At 36.6% G+C, this 23602-nt stretch overlaps 2 protein-coding genes and 1 long non-coding RNA gene across 5 annotated transcripts; 1 reads left to right on the top strand and 2 right to left on the bottom strand.

Moving 5' to 3' along the window:
- The first annotated feature begins 11613 nt into the window (after positions 1-11613).
- Positions 11614-17490, top strand: LOC143579102 (ubiquitin carboxyl-terminal hydrolase 2-like). Of its 3 annotated transcripts, none has more exons than XM_077062493.1 (3): positions 11614-11812; positions 13201-15711; positions 17080-17490. In XM_077062493.1, the coding sequence occupies exons 2-3, from the start codon at positions 13217-13219 to the stop codon at positions 17300-17302; spliced, it is 2718 nt and encodes a 905-aa protein (XP_076918608.1). In that variant the 5' UTR covers positions 11614-11812; positions 13201-13216; the 3' UTR covers positions 17303-17490. The 3 variants fall into 3 exon arrangements, with proteins under 3 accessions (XP_076918608.1, XP_076918609.1, XP_076918607.1); XM_077062494.1 differs by having other exon boundaries at positions 11614-11816; positions 13211-15711; XM_077062492.1 differs by having other exon boundaries at positions 11614-11816.
- Positions 17491-18874: 1384 nt separating this feature from the next.
- On the bottom strand, positions 18875-20622 carry LOC143579110 (uncharacterized). Its single transcript, XM_077062502.1, has 5 exons — positions 20591-20622; positions 20282-20367; positions 20094-20155; positions 19558-19661; positions 18875-19310 (listed from the first exon to the last, which is right to left on the bottom strand). The coding sequence occupies exons 1-5, from the start codon at positions 20620-20622 to the stop codon at positions 19202-19204; spliced, it is 393 nt and encodes a 130-aa protein (XP_076918617.1). The 3' UTR covers positions 18875-19201.
- A 198-nt stretch (positions 20623-20820) lies between these two features.
- On the bottom strand, positions 20821-23561 carry LOC143579111 (uncharacterized). Its single transcript, XR_013143400.1, has 3 exons — positions 23468-23561; positions 21171-21355; positions 20821-20985 (listed from the first exon to the last, which is right to left on the bottom strand). It is a non-coding gene; the product is annotated as an uncharacterized LOC143579111 (long non-coding RNA).
- Positions 23562-23602: the final 41 nt, after the last annotated feature.

Here is a 23602-nt window from a genome sequence, read left to right as displayed (position 1 = left end):
TAGTCAATTCTCAAGAAGGTATCCTTTCAGAACTTACAGAAATCACTCTCAAACTAACTTTGGGCAGTCAAGGTACGGGATGCCGTTTAACAGATTTAATCGACCCAAGACCAGTAGGTCTTGGGTCCCCAGATTTTAATCTTTTCGTTAACTGTGCAGGAACAGTTGAATAGGACTGTAAACAATCGTTGGGTTGTGGATAGTGGTTGTTCCCGGCACATGACTGGTAACAAGAATTTGTTACACGAATGGAAACCTGTTCAAGGAGGTAGGGTAAGTTTTGCTGGAGAGAGTGGTGGTAGAATTATTGGTATTGGAACTGTGACAAATGGTAAAATGAAGTTAGAGAAGATGAATTTTGTTGAGGAGTTGAAGCATAATTTGTTGAGCGTGTCTCAGATTTGTGACAAAGAGTACACAGTGCACTTTACTAAAAATGAAGCAATTGTTCTGTATCCTGGTTTCAAGATACCAGAGGCATGGGTGGTGATGAAAGCTCCAAGAGAAAAGAACACATATGTAATGGATATGAGGTCAACTGAGATGGCAACAGAAGAATCATGTCTTCTGTCAAAAGCAACTGAATTAGAGTCCGAGTTATGGCATCGAAGAATGGGGCGTATCCATCTTAGAAAAATGAACTACATTGTCAAGAATGGGCTGGTGCTTGGTGTTCCCTTGAAGAATTTCAACTTTGAAGACAAATGCTTATCGTGCAAGAAGGGAAAGCAGCACTCCCCATCTCTCCAAGAAGGTTAATTCAATAGTCAGTACCCTAGACCTACTTCACATGGATCTCTTCGGTCCCATGAATGTAAAAAGTCTAGGTGGAACATCATATTGCTTGGTAATAACTGACGATTACTCTCGATACTCTTGGGTATACTTTCTTAAGGCAAAAGATGAGACGGTTCAGTTAGTAATTAACCTGATTACCAAGGTTGAAAATATTGTGAGGAGAAATGTTAAGTACATCAGGAGTGACAATGGGACAGAGTTCAAGAACTACCAGATGGAGATGTTCTGCTTACAGAAAGGGATAGACCACCAGTACAGCGCCCCGTATACTCCGCAACAAAATGGAGTGGCTGAGAGGAAGAACATGACGCTAATTGAAGGAGCCAGAACCATGCTGGCTGATGCTAAACTTCCCGTGGTGTTCTGGGCTGAAGCAGTTGCCACAGCCTGTTATATCCTTAATCGTGTTTTAACTGTTAAAAGGCTAAATAAAACTTGTTATGAACTTATGCATGGTCGAAAGCCAAACTTGAATGGTCTCGAACCGTTCGGGTCCCCATGTACGATATTAAAGACAAACTCAAAATTTGGTGAGAAAGCCGACGAAGGTATTTTAGTCGGATATGTTGTTGGGACACCCAACAGAAGAGTCTTTAATATATCGAACAGCAGGGTTGAAGTGGTATGTAACACTGACATCACGAGTTACAAACCACCAAAGCCTAGCATGGGACCCGCTGAGGCTTTTGACTATGATAGACTGTTCAAATCTTTTAATGTGCCTTACTTGGATTGTGCAGAAGTTGATGAGAAAATTGCTTCACAGATCATGTATGACGAGGAGGAAAATATTGTGCAACGTCCACGATACGATGAAAGTCAACCTTCCATGTCAAGTGCCGTTAATGCTCCTGCCGCCTCTACTGAAGAAGAATTTTACAACCCTTTTCACTCTCAACATCAATCACCCATTGAAGAACTCTCTTCGAATTTGGAAAATAATCTGGAAGTCGGTCCGGTTCAGACTACTGCTATTCACAAAAATCACCCAATGGAGAACGTGATAGGTGATCTGTCTGACGGTGTTCAAACTAGAAGAAGTTTGAATGAGCACACCTGTGTTTACGCAAGCATTAAAGACACGGGTATCATAAATGAATGCTTGTACACCTGCTTCATCAGCCAGATTGAACCAAAGAATTATCAAATTGCTCTAAAGGACAGCTCGTGGGTCGAAGCCATGCAAGAAGAGTTAGCCCAGTTCGAGAAGATGGAAGTATGGAAATTGGTTGCAAAACCGAAGAATGTGCATGCAATTGGCACCAAATGGGTTTTCAAATGTAAGAGAGATGAGAAAGGGATAATCATAAGAAACAAGGCAAGGCTGGTCGTAAAAGGGTTTAATCAGCAAGAAGGGATCGACTACAATGAAGTGTTTGCTCCTGTGGCTAGATTGGAAGCGATTCGACTATTTTTGGCATTTGCTGCACACAATGAGATGAAGGTGTTCCAGTTAGACGTGAAAAGTGCTTTTCTGAATGGTAAAGTCGATGAGGTAGTATACGTTGAACAGCCTCCGGGTTTTCCTAACCCTGACTTTCCTGATCATGTGTACAAGCTGAGTAAAGCGCTATATGGACTACATCAGGCCTCTCGTTCCTGGTACACAACCTTATCTGATTATTTACTTGATAATAGGTTTGAAAGAGGAAAGATCGACAACACACTATTTGTCAAGAGAAAGGGGGGAGATTTTCTTCTAGTTCAAGTCTACGTGGACGACATCATCTTTGCTGCATCAAAAGTCGCCATGTGTCAGGATTTTGAAGGAGTCATGAAAAAGAGGTTTGAAATGAGTGCAATGGGTGAATTAACTTTCTTTTTAGGATTGCAGGTCGATCAGAAGAAAGATGGGATGTTCATCCATCAAACTAAATATGTCCAAGATGTTCTTAAACGCTTCAAGATGGAGGACAGCACTCCATTTGATACTCCAGTTTGTGTCAACCACAAACTGGGTGCTGATTCAGACAGTGATGCAGACGTGGACCCCACCCAATATCGAGCAATCATAGGTTCTTTAATGTATTTAACTGCATCTAGACCTGATATTATGTTTGCAGTTTGTCTCTATGCTCGATTTCATGCTAGCCCAAAGGAATCTCACATGAAGGGAGTCAAGAGAATACTGCGGTATCTCAAAGGCAAGCCTAAGCTGGGATTGTGGTACACGAAAGGGGGAGACTTGGATTTGGTCGCTTACACAGATTCTGACTATGGAGGTTGCAATCAGAACAGGAAGTCGACAACTGGTGGATGTCAGTTTCTGGGAGGAAGATTGGTGTCATGGCAGTGCAAGAAGCAGACCTCTGTAGCCATTTCTACCTGTGAAGCAGAGTACATGGCAGCATCAAACTGCTGCTCCCAGGTTCTTTGGATACAACAACAATTGCGCGATTACGGTTTGAATTTCACTCAAACTCCTATTTGCATTGATAACACTGCTGCAATCTCAGTAACTAACAATCCCGTAAAGCACAGCAAAACTAAACACATTGTGTCATCATTTTATACGGGATTGTGCTGAGAAGAAATTAATTGTGCTCGAAAAGGTTGATTCGTTAGATAATTTCGCCGATCTTTTTACTAAAGCGTTTGACAGAACTCGTTTTCAAAATCTTGTTGAGCTTAATGGGATGATCAATCCCGAGTAACCGTGTTTCTCGTTTTAAAAAAAAAACATCACTACCGCTTAGAATTATGTCGGTTGCTTCAGTTTGAAGGACACATCTTCGGATATGTTTGGTCCTTACTTCTACTAGTAGATTATGAGGATAGCCATTGACCAGATGACTGAAAGTGACCGGGGCGGTTTATGATGGGTTTTTGTTCTTTCGCTGAAAAATAGTCGTTCATACTTAGTTAGAAGGACACATACTTGTATGTGGTAGGTCCAGCTGATCCATTGGACCTTCAGGGTAGCCGTTTACCTGAAGACTTTGACTTGATCGGGGCGATAGAATTTAAATTTTTTTTAGGGAGATGATATAATTTTTCAAGTCTACAACTTCGAAAGAAGTCTCTATACAATGTTTCTAAGAAAATTGATCCAACCTTGGAAAGTGATACACAAACTATTTCTGTGTGCTTAACTAGTGAAGTTATTAGGCCTAAAAGACTCTAGAACAGTCATTGTATGTTATGGTAGCTTTTTATGGTGCGTAAAAGTTAAAGTGATACTAACTAAATCTTCTCGATTTAAAGGGAAGACTCATTAAGAGTTGTGTATGTCTCCATATACATCTTTCCGAATGATAGGCAGAAAAGCGATTACCCAGTCACACACGAGCCCTTGAGTACTCTGATTTCCGAGAAGAAAGTGTGTCAAGTACCTGCAGTGATCCAGATTCGGGACTTGCAGTAGTCTACTGTTTGAAGATATGCAAATCTTTATTAATTAAAAAAAAAAACTTATGTTAAGCCTTCTGAAGCCTATTATGTTATCATTGTCAATCAAGATAAAAGAAAGAAAACGGGATGAAGACCTTAAAGATCATATGTACTTACTGTTTAAATCAGACACTACGGGTCAAGGTCAACTCAGGGTGACTTGGGGAAAGCCAAATAAGCTTTGAGAATAGATAGGAGGCATCACAATCTCTGATGTGTTGTCCGTTTAAATTTTGAGCTAACTTGAACCTAATCCGTATCACAGAAGCGATGAAAACCATACTGAGTTGTTTACCTGCCTACAACCTGTTTCTTTAAGTCATAATACCGTTGAACATGGATCTATGTGACAGTCACTTAACTAGTATGATTCCTGTTCGGATCTTTTCTAAAACATGCTAGTCCCTGTCAAGACTGAAATTTGATCCCGTATACTTTATTTCTAAAATTTACTTTACATATTTCATTTTACGGTTCAAAGCTTGGTTACTTGGTTCTTTGATTTTAACATTTAAATCTTTAACGGAAGTTATTAAAAGACAATTGCATTCTGTTCTAAGTATGAGGGCCTGTTATGTAAGTTTGATGCTAGGCGAAGTTGTTAAGGGGCGAAGTTATGGATAAGCGAAGTTAACCATAACTTCGCCTGGGCATATTCAGACCTATATAAAGGTCAACTTAGTCAAATCTTTTATACTTTTCACAAAACCTAAGCGAACTTATCACATAAACTCTCGGCGAAGTTATATCTCGAATCAAAACTCGTTGTTTATCTCCGTTTTAATCCGTGTTAAAGGTGTGTAGGGTCTATGTTGCTTATAATTCTTGTTAACGGCGTTAATCAGAGGTCGTTTTGGTCCGGCGTGTGACCTCGTTCATGCAAACCTTAAACACCCGCTTTTCAAACTCGTTTTAACGTGGTCGTAACCAACTTGATCGTCTAGATCTCCATAAAAACATGTTTTTTAGAGTCCACAATCATCAAATTATCCAAAAGACATCTCGTTTGGCCTTCTAAACCTTTGTCGTTTCAGTTCAGGCGAAGTTATAGTTTAGGCGAAGTTGTTCTCAACTTCGTCTTATGCTTAACTTCGCCTGATACTTCAGTCTTTAACAACTCAGGGGCAGTTGTTCAAGGGGCGAAGTTATGGTTAGGCGAAGTTACCCTTAACTTCGCCTAACCCCTAACTTCGCCTGGTGCTTTACATATTATTTATAAGTTAATCTGTTGTCAGGCGAAGTTATTGTATAGGCGAAGTTGTGCTCAACTTCGCCCTATGTCTAACTTCGCCTGCACTCTAAAGTTTATCTTAACTTCGCTCATGGTAATAGGCGAAGTTATGATTTGCTTTGACGATTTTTTTAACTTAGACCGTTTGTGGTGTAGATATGGCAGCTGTAGCAGGAGCCAGTGGTGCTGGTGGTGACGAAGGTGGTGATAACAACCGTCAGTTCTTTCCGGGGCACAATATGTACATCACACTGGACCCGGATGCTAGCGGTGTTGATGATTATCGCGAGATCATCACTTTTCTTATTCGCTCGCGTATCTTTCATGCAATTACTACAACTCTGCCCATTTCTCTGCCGAACATAGAAGACTTCTGGCAGACGGTTGAATACGATTGTAGAGTCGAGCCCCAAGTCATGCGCGCCACAGTCAACAATCAAGAGGGGCAGTTCTCATCGGAACAGATAAGGGTCGCCTTGCAGTTTGGGGAAGAAACGAGGGATGATCCTACATACTTTGTTGCTCCATTCAGAGATGGTGCATTTTTAAGAATGGGCTATTCTGGTCCATTGGGTGACACTCAGAGACGTAAAGGATTCTTGTTGGATCAATGGCGTTTTCTCATGCACGTGATGATCGTATGCATGTCGGGTCGTAAGGCTGGAACGGACGGTATGGGTGCCACGATGCAATCGGCAATGACAGCACTGACTTACAACAAGCCTTACAGCTTCAGTCAGATGGTGTTTTATGAGATAGACCGTCAGAGACGAGCGGTGGCTTGTGAAAGATTCTTGATGTATCCAAGGTTTTTACAAATGATCTTGAATCATGTAGCTCCTACGCTACCTCAGCGTCGTCCGATTCGTTATGTAGAGAGTGTCAGCAAGAGGATTTTCGCACAATGCAGATCATCGAGTGCTCGAAGTAAACCAGAGCTTCGTCCACGACATACTCCGCTATTTGGGTATTTGATAAACCCGGCGTATGTTGCTCCTCGTGGAGACGAGTTTCGGGATCCGGCACCGCAACAGGCTGTTGTCTCTCAACCACCACCTGTGGTACAGCAAGTGTTGCCTGCTGCTCCTGTTGTGGAGCCGGAGGATCAAGTAGACCTTGAAGCTGCTTTTGGTGGCCAAGGATTTTTCGATATGGAACGAGTTGATCCTGAGGCAGAGGTTCAGGTCTCAGTAGCAGAGGTTTCTAGTGCTGATTTGCCGTTGATAGCTAAGTCGGTAGCTGATTCTGAAAGAACCGACTCTGACTCCTCAGCTGATGATGTTGCTGAAGCAACACAGATACTGGTCTCTCAAGAAAGGATTCATGGAAAAAGAAAGAAAGATACAGATGACAGTGAATCTGATTTTGAGGAGGAGTTAGATCGGTTGGTTCGTCGATCGAAAAAGGCAAGAACGGGTGAAGGATCGGGAGCTGGTGAAAGCTCGAGGGTGGTTCGTTTCTCTCCACCCGCTTTATCTGGTATGACTATGGTCCCTGCATCCATGACTGTGACAGGACCAATCACCTCGGACGTTCCTGTTATATCTACATCATCCTCCTTTGGCATTCCACCCACTACTTTCCAGTTTTCGGCTCCAGAAATTGTTTCCTTGCCACCTCCTACACTTACTCCATCGGAGGTTGTTGCAAGATTCGTTGAGTCGACACTGGTTGCCACTACATGATTATCTGTTACAATACCACATGCGGTTACTTTTCAGCCTGTTTCTGATGTTCCGGTTACTTTGGGGATCCCTTCACCGTATGCTCCGGTTACATTGATGAGGTTGAAAATGAGGTCAATGTTGGTAAAGCTAAGGTCAATGCTGGTAAAGATAAGGTCAATGCTGGTGAATGTGAGTTTAATGCTGGTAAAGATAAGGTCAATGTTGGTAAAGATAAGGTTAATGCTGGTGAAGGTTTTTAACACAGAGTTAGCTTTATACTAGCCGTTGTAGAGCTTACCATATATTCATATATGATTTTGAGGGAGATAAGTCATACGAGTATATAGTGGATTGTAAAGTGCCGGAGTTTCAACGTGTTTTTAATACAGTTATGGGGACGAGGCATTGAAGGTAAATTAATACTAGTTTTTCGTAATATTCCACATCAGTTGGGGAGGAAGAAACCTTTTTTTATAAGGAGGTGGATACCTTCCCTACCAAGACGCGTTTTGCCTGGACGAGCAACTCATCGGGTGGAAACAAAATTGTGCGTTGCTGAATGTGTAATCTATTAGGGGCAAAGCGGACAATATTTTGGTGCGACAGTCGAATGCTGCTATATTTTCTATATTTCATTCGTAGAATAAACTTTTGATATGCTTCTAAAGAAGCACGGATCAGAACCCAGAGGTTTGATCCGTCTATAACAAGAGATCATGACCACACCTCGCTTTCGCTGTCTGAATCCATATCTGCAAAACCATGAAAAACTCGTTAAAAGGACAGAGACCAGATCGAGGTCTCTAGACCACCCTCCAACGCTCAAGTCCGTATTGGATTTATCATCACCACACCTCGCTTTCTCTGTCTGAATCCATATCTGCAAAACCATGAAAAACTCGTTAAAAAGACAGAGACCAGACCACCGAGGTCTCTGGACCACCCTCCAACGCTCAAGTCTATATTGGATTTATCAACAGAATATTTTAGTATGTAATGTATTGAGGATGAAAAAGTTGTCTTATCATGGAGGTGAAGTATCCTTTATATAAGCATCATGTGGCTAGGGTTTTCACAGGCCTTCATATTTAAGGCCCAAGAATAGTTAGACCGGACTCATTTATCTCATAGGAATATATACTCTTGCAAAAAGTTTTAACAAAGTTATTTTTGTTTCTAAAGTTTTATTAAAATGTTTCTTATTTTCTACTATTTGTTTTATTTAACTTACCAACTATTTTACTTCAAACAAAATTTCCGAATCAATCATTGGTCAATACACGATGCGTATTGAGATTCATATAACTTTTTTCTAATATTGTTTTGTACTCAGGAGTGTACATTGAAGTGACAAGATTAGACTTTGATTATATGTTGAGGTATCATTGTAGTGATGATCATACGTATGAGATGAACTATAATGCTCACTATTTGATGCTAAGGCATGAGATTAAGTATGAGTTGATGCCATAAATGGTTGTGGTTGATTTTCTTATAATAACACAAAATTCTTTAGTCACATACAACTAAGACTACAATCTCAAAGAGACAACGTTTATGCATAAAGTTTAGCGAGCACATGATATACCATGTGATGCAAAGTTGATCCATGATTTGATAGACTCATTTCTTGACCAACTTAAAACATGCATAACTTTCGTGTTTTTCTTCTTTTAGAATTACAGGGTCCATAAGCAATTGTTAGGAATATATCATCAAGTGGAAAGCTTGACCAATTAGCACATGCGGTTTTCCTGACTCTCAAGTCCTAATTGCTTCATGTGAAGCTCCAATTTCAAATTCAGCGGTCCTCCTATTTAAACAGTTTTAAATTTTTACTTTGAATGTAAAACCGTGTCAACATTTGAATTGAGTAAGTTACATATTTATTTAAGAATTTCCTTCTTAGACTGTCAATTTTGTTTATATTTGAGATTTATTAAAACCGAATTTTTGGATGAAATTGGTAACGAAGCCCATAATTAAGAAAGTTTTATTTGATGTTTTCTACAGGAGTTTACTTTTTCAAGTGATGTATACCCTTTGTTAACCCATAAGAATGTTTAAAATTATAATATACATTACAATAATGCCATTCCTTTAATATTATTAATCTATTTATCTAATCCGGTGGCAACATGTTCTAAAATTTTCCTACAAAAGCCCCTTAAAATTTTTTATACAAAGTTTTTCCACAATCACATAATAAATTTGAAAACAATTGCGAATTTTTTTTTAAATAATCTAGACCCGGTACTTCTGATTGGTACTTCTGATTGTTTTCTTACGTGTCTTTTTTTCTTACGTTGCTTATATATATATATGTATATTATTCTAGTTATTTTATAAAACAATTTGAATGACTCGGTTTTAAGTTGTTTTAAAATAAAATTTCACAGTTGTGTTTAAATTTTACATGTCGATAGACTTTTACGTGAAAAAAATCGTTGAGTGATTTTTATGAGAATAAACAGAAAGTAGATTGATTTATATATTATTTGTCGTATATATTATTAAACTATAATTATAAGAATTTAGGTAACTTATGAAACAGTTATAACCTGGCATACATTTAAAACAATCTTTGAAAAATAATATGTACTAAATTACTTAGTAAAAAATAATGAATTTCAATGAAAGTTGTGCTAATAAACAAATTTATTTAGTTTAATGAAAAAAAAATTAGTTGATTCAAGTACTAGTAGGTTTACAAATCCAAAAGACAATAATAGGGCGAGGTATGTGAGCCGATAAAGGAATGGGCTGAACCATCACAATCAAAAGAACATTTTGAAAATTTATTTTGGAATGTGATGTTCATCTTATTCGATTAAAATTTCGAGGACTAGAATTTTTTTTTTCTGAAAAGCACAAGCTGCTAAAGTAAAATGGTGGTGTTTGGTAGACACTCAAAAGAGTCATCGCATGGACGTTGGAAGTGCACATGTTTGGTCACACTCTCGATCAAAAAATGATGTTTGTCACGCTTAAAATGAAGATCAAAAAAATACCCTTACCGAATCGGGTGTTGGTTTTCAAAGCCTCAAGACTTAATTTTGGGCTGCTCAGGTGACGATGATGGATAAAAAAGATAGCGTGTCAAGTATAATAGATAAATTTAATCCAATCAACAATCATACTCTTCCAAATGCCAAGTCTATTCTACAATAGATATGATGTTTATTTATTTAATTTTTGATAAGGTATAATGGTTGTGGTAAATTATTACTTTATTAGTTTTATAACATAGTCATTTTTACATTAATAAACCTAGCAAAAATGATTTCTTTTTAAAACTCCAAGGTCAAAATACTATTGGATGATAGCAGGTAAGAAGGAAAGCAAAATCACATAAAATAACATGTAAAGATTGCAAAACTATTCTCCTTTTCAAAACTCTATAGTTGGTTTCTAAAAATAGATAAATACAATCGAGTAATGTTACTATTTTCAAGCAATAACCCAATTACAAATGAGAAATCTTGAATTAATGCTTGGTTCAAATAGACAATGAGTCTCACTCAAGGCACAAGTTATTTGTAGGATATGGGAATGATTGAACGAATGATACTTTTCCTTTATAGGATAAAGATGTTGCCCCCAGAAACACCATCAGGTTTAAAAACCCGCTTTTGACATATCAATTATAATCATATAGCTTAAAGTGTAGCTACATGATACAAATTCAACAAGACGAAGAGTATTACTAATAATAGTATTAGCGCTCCTAAAAAGTTATAAGTGTGTAATAACTAAATTAGTAACATATAGACAAGCAAATATAATAACAATAACATAGGCAAACAATTAGAACACACAACAAAGCAAGTATCAGATCTACTTCCTTTGCTATATGTTTTCACAATTTATCAAATGATTAAATTATTTTTAGAACAATGATTTTTTTGTGTTTAGGTAACCGCATTAAGAGCATTGTTGTCTCACTCTTGCCAGACTATGTTATCTTAATCGGGATACACTGGTTTTAGAGTTTGGCTTGGGTGTTTCCTTGGAAAACCATACCGCCGGGCGCCTGTTGCCACTTGACAGTCGTTGTGCCACTACAAGAACAAAACTCTCTGGTGTAAGATGGGATGAATACCCGGGTGTACCCGGGATTCGAACCGACAACCTTGGTTCTAGGGCTGTAAATGAACCAAACCGAACCGGACGAGACCTTGTTCGTGTTCATCCATTAAGGAATTGAGCTTGTCCGTGTCTGTTTGCATCCGTCAATATTGTAAACGGACGTTAATGAACAATAACATACACTAATGAACATTAATGAACAAACATACATAAACAACTCTAATGAGCAAACGAACATAAACAGACGTTGCCGAACGTTTACGAACAATATTGAACGAGAACTCGACCTTCGTCCATGTTCGTCCGTTAAGCTTACCAAAAGAGATTTCTTTTTCATGTCCGGTTCATTATTAAATGAACAAACATAAACGGACTTCTCGCTAAACGGAACAGAGATGATGAATAATCATAAGTTTATATTATGTTGATAAGTTTAGTGGTCATTTCATAATAATCAAAACCTGAACCCACTGATTTAAAACCAGACCGACAAACCCTCGCCCACCACCACCAACACCGAGCCATACTCCACAGTCAAGACGTACTACTACTCCCAGTCACACCGTTCCGGCGGCCCGCCGTTATCCGCCGCCGCCGTTGATCCAGTCAATCCGCCGCCTCGTTTTCCGGCTGTTAAGTAGGTAAGTTGTTTATTTGTTTCTTTTTGCACACGCTAATTGATTTCAAAGTTACTGATTGTTTATCGATTATTATTATTTGATTAGATTAGATTAGATTAGTTGTGTTAATTGTTATGTTAATGAATATCGAATCGGAAAGTTGTAAAATGATTGATGGATTTAAAAGGTAAAACCCTAGGCTGCTAGGCTTTGTGATATTAGTTAGGTATTAAATTATTATTAATAATAATAAACTGGAGCTAAGAGTTGTGATTATGAGTTGTGGCTTGTTTGATATGTATGTACTGGTTATCAGGATAAATATCGGTTTTTTTAATATCATGCAGGATTTATATGTATAGAAATTTAACAACTAACAATTCAGTATACACTTCTATCATCAACAAATTAACCTTTTACGATTTACAAAACACTAACGATTGTAGCAAGTAGGAACTGATTATGACTTAAAACACTAACATTAAACACTTAAAGTTGACAGTTAAGACAAAAAAACTGATATCGGGAATATTGGTGATTCATCGGTCCAATATCGGTCAATATTGCCGATATTATCGGTACCAATATTCTGCTAGAGGTCTAATAACCGCTATAGCTCCGATATTAAATGCATAGGCTATCTGATGTATTCTAATAGTACTACTGGAATTCCAGCTCATGGTTTATGTTATCTAGTCAGTCATGGTGACATACAAGTTATTATCTTGTAATTAAGTTTGTTGAGGTGAGGGCAACTGAAAATCCTCTGCTTAAAATTAAATTTTGGAGATGTTGATAGGGTAACTTGGTCATTTCTTTTAGGAAATGATCTCAACTTTTGATGAAGTAGGGTTTTGTAGGTCAATCCTGCAGCATGTTTTCTTGGAGTCTGTTAACAACTATTTTTTTTCAGATATGTACGATGTGTTTTGAGAAGAAAAAGTAATTAGGATCGTTGTAATTAGTGTTAGTTTGATTTGATTAGTTGTGTATATCGGAAATCGGAAACTTGCATCTATGAAGTGATCGATGGATTTTAAGCTATAAACCGTTAAGCGTTTGTGCTTTGTGATGCTAGGTATTAAACTATTAATAAACTGGAGCTAAGAATTTTGATTATGGATTCATGACTTGTTTGATAATTATGCATGGTCTATCTAATGCTTCTTGGTACTACAACTGGAATTCCAGCTCATTTGGTCGTTTCTTCATTACTATTAGGAAATAATCTGTTGAATTGATGAATTAGGGTTATGTAGGTCAAACTTGCAGCATTTTTGCTCTGAATTTATTAACTATTGCTCCAGATATTTATGATGCTTTTTGAGAAGAAAAGTATTTAGGATCATTGTAATTAGAGTTATCATATATTACTTTTTTAGTGGTAACATTTCTTGTTTTTTAGTTTCTTTTAGGTTTTGATGGGGAAAAAGGTTAAAAAGAGAGCAGCGCGTGCTGAAAAGGAAAAACGGCTACAAACCTCTTCTCCCAAAACAGTTTTACCAGGGATTGTTTTAGCCACTGACGCCGATGCTGTCATCGAAGGCGTTTCAGTAAATAAAGAGACACCAACATGCCCTCATCTTGAAGATGGCATCAATTTTGAAAAATTTTCTTTAAAACTATCATCACTCGAGTCCCATAAGTGTGATGATTGTAGGGATAGTGCAGGATACAAAAGGGCAAAAAAAGGAAAATCAAAACATGGAAAAGGTAAAGCAAATGGTTCAAAACCCGAATCTATCTCCATTTGGGTGTGTTTGGAATGCGGCCATTTTTCATGTGGTGGTGCTGGGCTACCTACAACACCTCACAGTCATGCAGCCCGGCATTCAAAGCAAAATCGCCATCCGTTAGTTATCCAGTTTTCAAACCCTAATCTCAGATGGTGTTTTCCTTGTAGTAAACTTATTCCAGTTCATGGCTTTGAAAATGAAGAACATAAGGATGGTTTATCTGAATTTGTTAAGTTACTTAAAACTCAATCATCACCATCAGAGACGCGTGTAGACGTTGAGGATATCTGGTTTGGAGGTGGTAGTGTTACAAGTGAGATAAAATCAGTAAGTACACTTACAAGTTCTGTAGAAAATGGAGATGGATATATGATAAGAGGTTTGGTAAATTTAGGCAACACGTGTTTCTTCAATTCAATATTGCAAAATCTTTTATCAATGGATGTTCTACGTGATTACTTCATGAAACTAGAAAGGCCCGTTGGGCCTCTCACATCTTCTTTAAAGAAGCTATTTGTTGAAACGAGCCCATCAATAGGTGTGCGGAATGTCATCAACCCAAGATCGTTTTTTGGGTGTGTTTGTGCAAAAGCTCCACAGTTTAAGGGATTTCAACAACATGATAGTCATGAGTTGCTTCGTTGCTTGCTTGATGGGTTGTGCACTGAGGAATCGCGTGTACAAAAACGGTCACAAGATGATAAAAGTTCTCCAAAACATGTTTCTACTTTTGTAGATAATATATTTGGAGGACAAATATCTAGTACGGTTAGTTGTTTGGAATGTGGGCACGCTTCTGTAGTATATGAACCGTGTTTAGATCTCTCTTTACCTTTACCAACCAAAAAATCTCAATCTAAATGGGCCACTACGGTTTCTCGATCCAAGAAACCAAAACTTCCTCCAAAAAGACAGGGAAAGTTTCGACCAAAAAGTAAGAAAGTTACAAATGTTTCAGCCAGCAATGAGTCAGCGGAACCCATTAACCCTATTGAAAAAGAAACCGACAAAAACATTGATTCAGGTGATTCAAAGCAGCCAGAATTGCAGGACATTGTAATCAAGCGGGATAATAATGATAGTGGTACTGTGAATTCATCAAATGCTTCATCGTTGTTGGATCATAGTGAGCCCACTGTGGTATCAAATGGTCATGATACAGCTGTTGAACATGTTGATTCGGTCGATTCAGAGGAACCACTATCATGGTTGGATTATCTTGAACCGAGTAGTTCTATGGTTGACAATATGGAATCACATTATCAAGATTCATCTGTAATTCAGGATTCAGTTCAAGATTTTGGAAATAGTAATGATGCGATTCAAGATTCTGGAAATAGTAATGACGCAATTCAAGTTTCTAGAAATAGTAATGATGCAATTCAAGTTTCTGAAAACAGTAATGATGTCGTTTGGGAAAATGAGCCTCTGTTGCAAGTTCAAGAATCTGAAGTATTGTTACTTCCTTACAAGGAAGTGACCTCAACCAGTGAACAAGAACCGTTGGATTTTGATGGGTTTGGTGGATTGTTTGACGAGCCTGAGGTTGCTGATGGGCCCGGGCCCACTGTGAACCCGTTACCAAATGGAATTGAAGAAAGTGAATCTGATCCTGATGAAGTTGATGATACCGATTCTCCAGTTTCTGTGGAGAAATGTTTGGCTTATTTCACTACCCCTGAACTTCTCACCAAAACCGAACATGCGTGGCAGTGTGAAAAATGTTCAAAATCTTTAAAAACGAGATTAAAAAGCAAAGTACAGAACGGGGGTGAAAATGGAATTTTCAGTGTTTCGTCTGATTCATGCATTGATCATGTGGTTTCTAACGGGGTCAGAAACGTCAGTGATCAAAGTACTGAAAATGCTGATGTGGTGTTGGGTAATGGAAAGAGTGACGGCGGTCAAAGTCAAGATACTGAATCTTTCAGTGTGAATGGGAATGAGAAGGTTCTAGAAAGACAAGATGAACCAGATAGCAGTGAGGATGAAGAGGTGGATTCTAAGTGTGTGATGGTGGCAAGAGATGCATCTAAGAAGATTCTGATCAGCCGGGCTCCACCGGTCTTGACCATTCATTTGAAAAGATTCTGCCAAGATGCTCGGGGACGTTTAAGTAAATTAAATGGTCATGTCAACTTTAGAGATACAGTTGATCTTAAACCCTACATGGATCCCAGGTATGTATATGTTTTCTTCTTTTCTCTTGAGCTATCATTAAATATCTGATATTTGATCACTGTGAACAATGTCTATTCTTTGATTAATATATGAAGAACTTTACATCTATGTAAAGTTATCTGACAACTAGTAAAGATAGTATTATTATTATTATTGTCTTTTTGTTTACAAGTTTATGTGCAAATGCCTATTACAAGTTACATCTATATAAAGTTATCTGACAGTTATACAAGTTTATGTTACATCTATATAAAGTTATCTGACAGCTATAAAATAGAGTATTATTATTATTATTGTCTTTTTGTTTACAAGTTTATGCGCAAATGCCTATTACTCCCTTGAGAAATCTGACTAGTTTCGGTTGCGAATTTAGAGGTGTCAATTTCCCATTTATATACAAATTGATTGATCTGGGTCAGACTTGATTTTTGACAGGTCAAACGGGTTCTGAACTGGTTTTACTAGAAATGAAACTGGACAAGTGGGCCAAAATGGTTTTCAAACAGTTCAAAATGTATTTATAAAGATAAAACTATCTAATTGTATTATTAAAAAAGCCTTTAGCTTATTATCATAATAATACAGTTTTTATATTTTATGTTTAAAAACTTTTAACAAAAGAATTGTTGCTCATTCCAGATCAACTCTTACTTAAAAAAAATCCTTTCTTGACCCTTTACCAATGTTCAGTGAACTGTTCAGGCAGGAAGTTGGTTTATGTTCCTTCGTTTATTAAACGAACAAAGATGGACAAATTTTTATTTTATTTAGCTAAACAAACGTACATGAACACATGTGTCATTTGTTTATTTATGTTCGTGAACATCTGTTCTTATAAATGCGTTTATGTTCGTTCTTTTGTTTGTTTGTGTTCGTTCTTTCATTCGTTTATGTTGTTCGTTAGTTTACGACTTTACATTTAAGTTACGTTCACATATTTATTTACATTTTTAGGCTCATAACAATATGGTTTAGTTCTATTAACTTTTTAGGCACAATAGATTGATGTTCACGCTCATTTTTAATCGGTGTTTGCTTAGTTCATTTATGTTTGGTCATCTTTGTTCAGTTCTGTTCGTTTGTTTGTGTTCGTTTACGTTGTGAACCTTTTGTTTATACTATTAGTAAATGAACAAAAAAACGCGCTCATTTTTGACGAACAAACACGAACAAGAAAACTCGGGTTGTATAGCTGCTCATGTTCGATTGTTTTTTCGGTTAAAGTTAAATGAACGAACACGCTTGCCTCATTAGTGTTCGTTCGGTTCATTTGCACTCCAGGTTTCTACTTTCGATTGTGGTCATTGTATGAGCTGTTCTGATGAAAATTTGCAAGTTTTTAATTTATAAAAATTTGGATGATGCAGTTGCTGTAAAGATAAAGAGACATTCAAATACCAGTTGGTAGGAGTGGTGGAGCATTCAGGGACAATGAGGGGAGGGCATTATGTGGCTTACGTAAAAGGTGTTGCGAAGGGCAATTTGGACAATTCGTTATGGTACCATGCGAGTGACGCTTACGTCCGTGAGGCTTCTCTGGAAGAGGTATTTGGATGTGAGGCCTACATTTTGTTCTATGAAGAAATGTGAGGTAAAGTTTAAATGTTTCAATTGTTTAGTTACTTTGAATCCCTTATTTGTGGGATCTTTTGTTTTGAGGGATGTTATTGAGAATATCCCTTGGTGAGAGAGAAAGCAATGGAAATGTTTATTTCATGAGTGTACTATATCAACAGTTTACACCCATTTTACTTTCTTTTTTATTTTTCCTTTTATTCTTTTATGTTATATTGATTAATCTTTATATAGCCTTTCGAGTTTAAATTGAAGCTTATTAATTAAAGCGGTTATGTCCAGATTAGGCTAGTCCAAAGAAGTCTTATAATTGATTGTATTTATATTAACATACCATACAACTAAATAGAAGATTATAATATTATTATACATGTAAATACAAAATGTTATAATAAATGTTTAGTTACAATGTATCTCATTTCATGGTTATAAGAAGAATGAACATGCTAGTTGAAATCTGTCATTGCTTGTATAGTTTGTAATCTCATCAAATATTCATGTCCAACCAACCAAGTATTTTAGTTATTTCATAAGGTGCAACTGATATTCAATGTTTGAATGTCTCACTTGGTTGTATCCGGTTCATTTTGGGTCATGTCACATATTAAAAGTATAATAACGGTCGTTTCTATCTTTCTACAATTTTTCATCTTTCGAATACGGCTTATTACATTTTCAAGGTAATGTTTCAAGTAACCTTTTCTGATGCATCGTTCAAATATTCTTCACAGACCCGATTACACAAATTGAACTTGTACTTCATAGCAGACAAGCATCTCACAACACTTGTTGCAACAATTAAGACGACACAACACAACGTGGATTAAAAATGTTTGTTTCCATAAATCTTACAACAGTAGAAAGACCATTCAACTTGGGAAAACATTTTACCTGTTATTGGATTTTTGAGGTAGTCGAAGAGTTAAACTCAAGTATTCTTTAGTCATTATCATGAACTTCGTATGGATAAATTCTGGCTAACATTATCATCTTTAGCATATTAAGTTCATGAAAATAATTACACTTAAAAAACCCATACACAAGTAATTTAAGACATTATAATAACTTCATGGAAGGCTAAAAAGTAAAAAGGGTAACGGGTAACCCCAAAACATCAAACTCTATCAACAGAAATTCACGATGAACTCTCAACGAAGTTCAGCCACACATGCACTTTATAACTTTCTTAAATTACATGGGAGTCGAATCGGCATGAACATCTTCAAGATTAAACTCCATTAATACAGTCGATTATTCAATGGTACAAGTCAAACGGATCAATATTCATCCAAATGTATAAAATGCCCCAAACCAATTTGATAAAAAGACAGTTTTTATAATCCTAATTAACTTATTGTTACTTATTTATAAAAGTTAATAAAGTGTGGGCGAAAAGTGTCGATATCAGCCCAACTCTACTAGCACCTTAAAATTTTCCCGATTGAACCCAACCCATTTGGACTGCGGACCAACATAACTTATTCACATCTACGGTCATATTACAACACGCTATCAAAATACCAAAGAAAAGGGAATCTAAAATGTCACATTAAGAACATCCATAAAGTTCAACAAAAAAATCGCTCGTTTTTCTATTAACTGATGGTTACACAAATTTCAAACCCTAGTTTGTGTCACCGGACAAATATACAATCAATCATTTCAAGTCCAGCTGAGCCAGAGTACTTTAATCAAAGATTCAAAGTCATAACCTAGTAATTTTTAGACTGGAATCTGACATACGTCTTTTTTATCTTCCAAAATAACTCTATTTTAAAACCCTCTTTATATTGTAAACACAGTTATTGATTCTTTCTACCCAAAATAAATATTTTCATCATACTTGAAGATAAAAGCAACTCATCTGACACTCAATAGTCAACTGTTGACTCTTGTTTGTGAATATGATCACTTCTATGCACCGCTGCTGTTTGCAACACCTGCACGTACTCTCAACATTTCTGTCCGCTTGCTTCTCTCCATCACGTCTACTAGCCAGTTCACAATTTCCTTTATTCCGGTCCTGCATATTAAAAAAAACAATAAATTTATGATAATTTCACAATTTCCACATAAGTGGACGGTAATACTAAAGGTGACAAACGGGTTGATTTGGGCTATGTTTTATATTTAAGAGGTTAAAAGGGTAAAATAAAACAAGTCAGTCGAAAGTTGTCTTGAGTGGATTCATATCCCTAAAGCCTATACAGTTAGATAATTATTCTAATGAAAATATACAATATTTGCTAGGTTACATATAGTAGACTTACCCATCATAGCCTGAAACTCCTTCAAATGTATAAGCTCTTTCATCTAATTTCTTGAGGTCCAAATATCGAGCAAGTTCTTCTGCTGAAACAGCATCACCAAGATCCTACAATGAAATTGTGCACGTTCATAACTTGTGAGAAGAAAATAAGGTAGACCCACGGACACTTTCTCGTTCATTCTTTAAGATTTTTGTGTACTATATATAAATATTTTAAATGAAACAATTTAGGACTTAGAATGTTAGGAGATTTTGACCCGTTTTAGATTCAGCTACTTTTTCTGTTTTTAACCGTTTGACCCATTATCTATAATATAAAATCAAAAGAAAAAAGATGGCAGCTAAATTGCAACACCTGTTTGAAAGTAACGACCCGTTTGACCCATTAAAGTACACCTATATGAAAGTAACGAAATCCTAGCACCCAATATCAGTAAAATTTTCATTAACGTCTTATTGACTATTTAACAGCAATGTCTAGGAAATTTCGAAAAGATACGCGGAAAAGAGGGGGGGGGGGTAGGTGGTGGTGGTTACCTGCTTGTTGGCCAGTACTAGAAGAGGGGCGCCTCTCAGGTCTTCATGCCTAAGCACCTTTTCTGGCAATGATGAGTTTGATATTACAGGAAGCATATGTTATATATATTCTGGTCATAATAAATTACCACAACAGGTACATTCTAACATAAATAGAAATTAAGTTTAGAGAAATATGTATTATTTACCAAGGGCAGATTTAGAATCTTCAAAACGTGATGAAGAAGAAGCATCAACTACAAAAATAACAGCATGTGCCTCTAAAAGATCAGGCCTCAGTGAAAAAAAAAATCATGATCTATAGGCATGTAGTTGCACTATGTAAAGTGAGCCATATGCATTATTGTTGCTTTAAAAACTATAGGTTTTTATGTTAAAAAAGCCTTTGAACTACAGAAAATAGTTGAAACTAAAAGTAAGATATTAAAAATTTAAGCCTGAGAACATATTCAGAGGGTCAATATGATGTTTGGATTGGCTACAAAAGTGATTATTACAATTTGTAATTTACGAAGTAGATAACATGCATTGTTCATCAATAAGGGGCCAGGATGTCTTGTTGTGATTATAGGATGCTTGTTATTACTTATTATTACACAAGTAACACAGCTTTGCAAAGTAAGAAGAGCAGGAAGCCTTTTTATAGGTGAAAAAAATTAGAGGTTTCAAATATTTCTTCATAATATTTTTCTTATTAATGAAAGGTACCTAGTTATATATTGCATTACTAGTAAGGATTCAATCTAAGTACCTGACCTCCAAGGTCCCAAAACACAAGTTTTGAATTCGAAATTTCTATTCTACCAATATTAAGTCCAACAGTAGGAACAATTCGATCAGGGGGAAGGCCTTCTACGTTTGAATATTGTGCCTTCAATTTCTCCAGTAAAGTCTACACATTAAATTAGAGACAAAATTAGCATATTACAAGTTGCTTACTTTATCAGTATATCAGGTTTAACATTATTAAAGGAGATTAGGGGAATTTAGGACTTGATGAAAATGGATTTGTATGAAAAGTAACATGCAAAACTGAAGCTCAACAAGAAGGTAGAAAAAGAAGAGTGAAAACATTACTGTTTTTCCAGCCTTGTCAATTCCAAGAATCAGTACATGAAACTCTGTCTTACTGACCAGATATTCCCATAGTCCATAGAACAATGAAAACATCTCTTAACCTTTTTAGCTTTAGCTTTTCTCCACCTTGTGAAAGGAGAAATGAGAATTTTGGTTCTTAACTCAAAGCCCTCATATCAACTTCTCTGAAAAACATAAAGCAGCGCGCACGTATATCAATATTTCATGGCAAAAAGAACATAACTGATAAGACCACCCGTAGTGGTAATGTTGCCACCAACGTTGAGGACGAAAACGCGGGGGGTACACCGCCCCCCCCCCCCCCCCCCCGCGTTATATGAAATCGATTTTTGGCTGCGTTGTATACAAAACGCGGGGGTTGGCACACAAATCAAAAAAATAGCCATTGGGTGGGTGGGTCTTGTTGTTATGGTGGTGGTGGGTGAGTTACAGATCGGAGAAGAAGGAGAAAAATGGTGGTGGTGGTGGGTGGTAACGGGATCGCCGGAAAAATGGTGGTGGTGGCCGGAAAAATGGTGGCGGATCGCCGGAAAAAACTCATTTCAGTTTGATTGAATAATAAAGAAGATCTAAAAGAAAGAGAGAAAGAGGGTGTTTGTGACTTACTACTGTGGCTGATGATGACTCAGATTTGGTTGATGGTTGATCTGTCTGCTGCTGCTGCTCAATTACTCTAAATTGGGATATGCCTTTCACCTACTCTGTAAAAAATAAATATATATAATTCGAATGATTTTAGAAGTCAACTTTTGGTTCAAGTAATATAGATTGAAAATATTCTCAAAATCTCTTATTAACAAAGAGATATTTTATCTCCATAAATAAAAGTTTCATAAATGTTCTCTATATACCCTTATTTTACCAAGTTCGGTTATTTATGTCAACACGTAGAAAAATTAAGTACGTCTCGACAATATTTGAAACTTTATAAACTAAAAATTATTAAAAAAAGAAACTAATATAAGTAAGACTAATTACTAATATAGTGTTTTAATTATATATTTAATTATTTAAATGAATTATTATTTAAAAAAAACAAATAAAATTAATAATGACTGGGCGCCACGTGGCGCGTAACCCCTGGATGTGGAGAGTTATGACTACAGCCTGTTTTTATACAAAACCATAACTCTGACTGGGCGCCACGTGGCGCATAACCCCTGGATGTGGAGCTTTATGACTACACATGGTCTAAAGAAGAATATATAAGGCCAAATTGAAACAACAAATCGATGTCACCTCTACGGCTCTACCAACTAGCCAACCCATAATATTTTTCTGATTATAGTTCCAGCAGCTCATGCACAACTAACCAGACAACATAATCCCATCAATTACCATTATTTTCACCACCATTTTAATTTATGTTATATTAGATCATTACACAATTAACTATTGTTAGAGGGTATTAAGTGTACCTAAATTCATACAACAAATACAACTTGCACATACATTTGTTTGATTATCTAGGTTCTTGACTTGGGATGAGCGGATGAGGCAGGATTTGCTAAAGTTCCACCTCTCTCTGGATAAGGGTTCGTGGAAACGTATGATTAATTAAAGTATTGGAGTTTTTACACTTTAGGTGGACTTCGCATGTGATTGGCTTTCTGTATGTATGTTGTTTTATGATGTTATATATGTGTATAATTTACTACGTAACTCTTCCACCACTTGTTTTGTAATTTGGTAGCTCTATATTTCCCTATTGTTAGTTCTGTATTGTTTTTGGTGTCAAGAGTCTCTATAGAAGCAGCTTCTCTAGGGATCCCTAGGATTAAAACTAATATTTGCCTACATCCGACCCTACCAATAAGTATGTTATTTGTGGAACTTACCAGGCACGGTTGTTGTTATAGTAATAGACATTTGCAGCTACTATATACTAACAACAACCTAGGGTTTCAATTCTCTGGCAACAAAACAAATTCATCCCCAAATTTGGTAAACTATATCTTCAATTTTAAAATGAAGCAACAAAACAACAGACACATGTGTTAGGGTTACAATAACACCTAATATAATAACTTGAGCAGCATAACAATATGATTGTCCAATCAAAATGATTATATCATCATCTAGCAACATATCAATAGATCTAAATATCTACTTTATCATCTATTCCAACTGTATGTATACTCACACAATTCACAGGATCTGTCTGTAAGATCAATCGATAGGATCGAGAACACAGGAGAATGAATATAATATGGTAGATCGATTAGGTTTTTGATACAGCACTTAATAATAATAATAATAATAATAATAATAATTACCTTGGAGAATAGAATAGAATAGAATGCAATTCAATGAAATTGGAAGCTCGGAGATCGGAGCTCAGGCACTCGTCTTCGGTCGTCGGTGTATATGTATTTATTTCGAATTTCGATTATTAATTTATTATTATTAGG

Source organism: Bidens hawaiensis, unplaced genomic scaffold (genome assembly GCF_021521415.1).
Source record: "Bidens hawaiensis isolate Kalapana, Puna unplaced genomic scaffold, B.hawaiensis_p1.1 tig00029602_1, whole genome shotgun sequence".
Taxonomy (NCBI): Eukaryota; Viridiplantae; Streptophyta; class Magnoliopsida; order Asterales; family Asteraceae; genus Bidens; species Bidens hawaiensis.
Note: the sequence above shows the minus strand (reverse complement) of the source record. Positions and strands in the feature narration are given on the sequence as shown.

Bases quoted from the DNA above. Each gene is read 5' to 3' on its own strand.
- LOC143579102 (XM_077062493.1), top strand. From the start codon at position 13,217: ATGGGGAAAAAGGTTAAAAAGAGAGCAGCGCGTGCTGAAAAGGAAAAA. The intron at 15,712-17,079 runs GTATGTATATGT...TGGATGATGCAG, and splicing joins AAACCCTACATGGATCCCAG to TTGCTGTAAAGATAAAGAGA.
- LOC143579110 (XM_077062502.1), bottom strand. From the start codon at position 20,622: ATGCATGTTATCTACTTCGTAAATTACAAATT. The intron at 20,156-20,281 runs GTAAATAATACA...CATCATTGCCAG, and splicing joins AGATTCTAAATCTGCCCTTG to AAAAGGTGCTTAGGCATGAA. The intron at 19,662-20,093 runs GTAACCACCACC...ATTTCATTGTAG, and splicing joins TAGTACTGGCCAACAAGCAG to GATCTTGGTGATGCTGTTTC.